Consider the following 4,488-nt stretch of genomic DNA (forward strand, 5'->3'; position numbering starts at 1 on the left):
TTGGTAAGCAACTCCAGTGTATATTTGGCCTTGTGCTTTAAGTTAATGCTCTGCGGAAAGATTAATTTGTCTTCCAGTGCCTGTTGGAAATCAGACTGAACTAGGTTTTCATCTAGGATTTTGCCTGTGCTTAGATCTGTTCCGTTAATTTTTGAAAACTTTTTTTTATTAATCCCTAGTCCTTTGTCGATGACAAGCATACCCATAACATAATGCAGCCACCACCATGCTTATAAATATGAATAGTGGTAACCAGTGATGTGTTGTGTTGGATTTGCCCAAAGCATAACGCTTTGTATTCAGGACAAAAAGTTAATTTCTTTGCCACATTTTCCACAGTATTACTTTAGTGCCTTATTGCAAACAGGATGCATGTTTTGGAATATTTTTTATTCTGTACATGCTTCCTTCTTTTCACTCTGTCATTAATGTTAGTATTGTGGAGTTACTACAATGTTGTTGATCCATCCTCAGTTAACTCCTATCACAGCCATTAAACTCTGTGACTTCAAAAAAATCACCATTGGCCTCATGGTGAAATCTCTGAGCAGTTTCTTTCCTCTCTGGCAACTGAGTTAGGAAGGGCACCTGTATCTTTGTAGTGACTGGGTGTATTGATATATCATCCAAAGTGTAATTAATAACTTCACCATGCTCAAAGGGATATTCAATGTCTGCTTTTTATTGCCCATCTACCAATGGGTGCCCTTCTTTGCGAACCATTGGCAAACCTCCCTGGTTTTTGTGGTTCAATCTGTGCTTGAAATTCACTGTTCGACTGAGGGACCTTATAGATAATTGTATGTGTAGGGTACAGAGATGGGGGTAGTCATTTGAAAATCATGTTAAACATTATTATTGCACACAGTGTGAGTCCATGCAACTTATTATATGACTTGTTAAGCAAATGTTTAGCTTATTTAGGTGTGCCATAACAAAAGGTTTGAATAATTATTGACTCAAGACATTTCAGCTTTTCATTTTGAATTAATTTATTAACAATTCTAAAAACATAATTCGACTTTGACATTATGAAGTATTGTGTGTAGATGGGTGACACAAAACCTAAACCTACAAAACCTAAATTTAAAATTCAGGCTCCAACACAACAACAAAATGTGAAAAAAATTCAGGGGGTGTGAATAGTTTCTGAATGCACTGTATACATGAAAGGATATAGCACACTGCATGTCTTAAGACAGATGAATACATTTTTACGTCATAAAAGTCAGCAATCAAATCCAATTTTATATGGAGGCTTTCCTTCTATTCTATTCTTAGGCTACACAGATACATTGAGAAAAAGGGACAGATTTGTTAAGCATTTACAGCAGGTGCAAAGTCTGCACCTGCTTTTCTTTCAAAAAGGAAATTAATTCAGGACGAGAAAAGGGATTGTATCTCCCCTACAATGGGACTGGATAGGAGCCAGATAGGTAATTTTAAGCAGCTAATGATATTGAAACATGCGGCAGAATACAAATTGTGGCTGTCTGAAAATGTTTTAAAAGATATAGCGACTTGTCTTACTGAGGTTTGATTTTGCATGAGATCTGTTGTGGTGGTTGGATGTCATACCAGCGTATACTTAGTCTTACTCAGACCAAAGCATCATTGTGGCTGTATCTCTTTTTTTCAGGGGGAGTCATGCCACAGATGCACAGTGACTATTCAACTCATCCACATCCAAGCTGAGGCTGTTCCCACTTTCAGGAGGCTTGGCCAGACTTGCCCTGGGACTGGCCTGTCTCTTCACCTGTAATAACCCTCCTACCTCCTAACTCCTACTCTGGCAAGCGGTCTGGTCTGGAGCTCAAGCTCAGTGAGAATATCTTTCAGTATTCTCTTCCAGTTGGATTGAGCCAAACTAAAACCAAACTACTCAGATTGCAGATTGTATATGCTTCACTGTCCTCTTCCCACTATTCTACATTTTTGATATGACACAGACTTGCCCTTGGACACTTGGAAGTAGATATTGGGAAGATCAGAGAGATCGACCTCAGAGCTATGCCTATGATCATGATCCTCAGTAACCAAATACGACTCTGACAGGTCAGACTGTCAGAGTCGACTCCACACTCCATCAAAGATCTTTTGTGGTCTCCAACTGTATTATAACTTGTGGCTTAATAACATCAAGCACAATCTCAAAATGGATTATGATTTCTATGTTAAATAGCATTCCTCTGCATACACAATGTGTGTCTCGCTCAGTGTTTAAAACAAGAACATAGCTTACTATTTTTGATTAATCGTAATTGCTCATTAGATTGAGACATCATCAGTCAAATTATAATTTGACATGACAGTCTTAATGTGATCCTTATTTTCATTATTTTTATTTCTCAGGAAAGTGCTCTGATGTCCTTGTCTTCTCTCAGCAAACATAACTGTCTGCAGTCTGTTTATCAGTCTACTGTTACAGTACAGGGCAGCACAGTGTATCAATACTGTATAGAGAACAGATGGTTCCTATAGCAGACAACATGAACATGACCCCAGAGCCTCCGACACAGAACTGCTCCAACTGCAGCCAGGCATTTGTCCCAGAGCTCAATGTGATCAAGGCTGTGGCGCTGGGACTGATACTTGGGACCTTCATCATATTTGGGGTTTTTGGGAACATCCTGGTTATCTTGTCGGTGGTCTGTCATCGACACCTACGCACAGTCACACACTACTTCATTGTCAACTTAGCGGTGGCAGACCTCCTGCTGAGCTCCATCGTGCTGCCCTTCTCTGCCACCTTTGAGATCTTAGGGTACTGGGTGTTCGGACGGCCATTCTGCAACGTGTGGGCAGCGGTGGACGTGCTGTGCTGCACAGCCTCCATCATGAGCCTGTGTGTGATCTCAGTGGACCGCTACATCGGGGTCAGCTACCCGCTGCGCTACCCAGCCATCGTGACAGAGCGCAGGGCACTGCTAGCCCTGGTGGGCCTATGGGCTCTGTCTATCACAATCTCCATCGGCCCTCTGTTTGGCTGGAAGGAGCCGGCGCCTGAGGATGAGTCTATCTGTAAGATCACAGAGGAGCCTGCCTATGCCATCTTCTCTGCTGTGGGCTCCTTCTACCTCCCGCTGGCCATCATACTGTCTATGTACTGTAGGGTGTATGTGGTGGCCCGCCAGGAGAGCCGGGGCCTGAGGGAGGGGCACAAAACAGACAAGTCAGACTCAGAGAGCATCACGCTGAGGATCCACCGCGGCAACATGGCTGTGTCTGAGGACGAGGCCCTGCGCAGGCACACACACTTCGCCCTTCGCCTCCTCAAGTTCTCCCGAGAAAAGAAGGCCGCCAAGACCCTGGGCATTGTGGTTGGCTGCTTCGTGCTCTGCTGGCTGCCTTTCTTCCTGGTTCTGCCCATAGGTGAGTGTTACCCATTGTACCCAGGCTCCTTACCTTGTAGACCGTGCTCCACAGCTGCTGTGTCATGCTGTTAATGCCACCACCTTTTGTGTCTACACTTGGCAAAATAATTTATGAGGGTTTATAATTAAATTGCATTGCAGAGATGGCTGTAGGAGGGAGTGTGGGATGACTCCCAAAATAGATGTTCACAACAGTCTCATGCAAGCCTTTCTTATGTCATTCGGTATCAACCATAGAAATAGAACAAGTTTATTTATGTGTGTAATAAATCAGTTATTTTAGGTTATGTGAGGTTGTTGGATGTGGATGATGTAAAATGTAGTCTATTGTCGCATTAATCAATAATGGGCTGCATCTGCAAAGATTTACTTTCATTGATGAAAGTACGAATTAAAACTTGTTTACAAATAGAAACCATCTGAAGTAACTCAAATGTATCATTAAAAAGAGTACACTAATCAAAGTATTTGTTTGAACCGTGCAAAATGTCAACCTTCTCCTCACCCTGATGTTATTTTACTTGTCATACATGACTGCTTTTGTCTAACTTAACTACCAGACATTTTTTTAGTAGTATATGCAGTTAAAGTCAGAAGTTTACATACACTTAGGTTGGAGTCATTAAAACTCGTTTTTCAACCACTCCACAAATTACTTGTTAACGAACTATAGTTTTGGCAAGTCAGTTAGGACATCTACTTTACGGTGTACAGTACCTGTAAAGAGACCAACCCCACAACTGTAACAACACTTACCAATATTAATGTGGTATTTCATGTGGAAATAATGAAATAAAAGTAATTTCAGTAGCTTTTATTTCAGAGGACACAATGCCCAATACAAGTATAATTGCCATAAACGTTTAACTGATGTTTATACAATCTTTGAATAGTCAGTATTCTTTTAAAAGAAAACTGATTGATGAACCGTTTTCAGATTAGGCCGCCATTATCCTCATCATTTCATTTGATGACATTATCGTGTTTACCGTAACACATTGGTGTAAGAAATATTGAGAAGATTTTCAGGCAAGCCAAAATACCAGTCTCAAGAAATGATCCAATATTAGAGACTTACAACTACAAAAAACACACACAAACTGAGACGATCCAC

At 41.2% G+C, this 4,488-nt stretch overlaps 1 protein-coding gene across 1 annotated transcript in view; it reads left to right on the top strand.

Annotated features, from left to right (window-relative positions):
- Positions 1-1,027: 1,027 nt before the first annotated feature.
- LOC111957462 (alpha-1A adrenergic receptor-like) overlaps positions 1,028-4,488 on the top strand; it is an 11,847-nt gene continuing 8,386 nt past the window's right edge. The window contains exon 1 of the mRNA XM_023978291.2: positions 1,028-3,372. Coding sequence (XP_023834059.1) covers positions 2,469-3,372 — 904 coding nt within the window. The 5' untranslated portion in view covers positions 1,028-2,468. The remainder of the gene's footprint in view (positions 3,373-4,488) is intronic.

The sequence above is a fragment of the Salvelinus sp. IW2-2015 genome, linkage group LG33 (genome assembly GCF_002910315.2).
Source record: "Salvelinus sp. IW2-2015 linkage group LG33, ASM291031v2, whole genome shotgun sequence".
NCBI lineage: Eukaryota > Metazoa > Chordata > Actinopteri > Salmoniformes > Salmonidae > Salvelinus > Salvelinus sp. IW2-2015.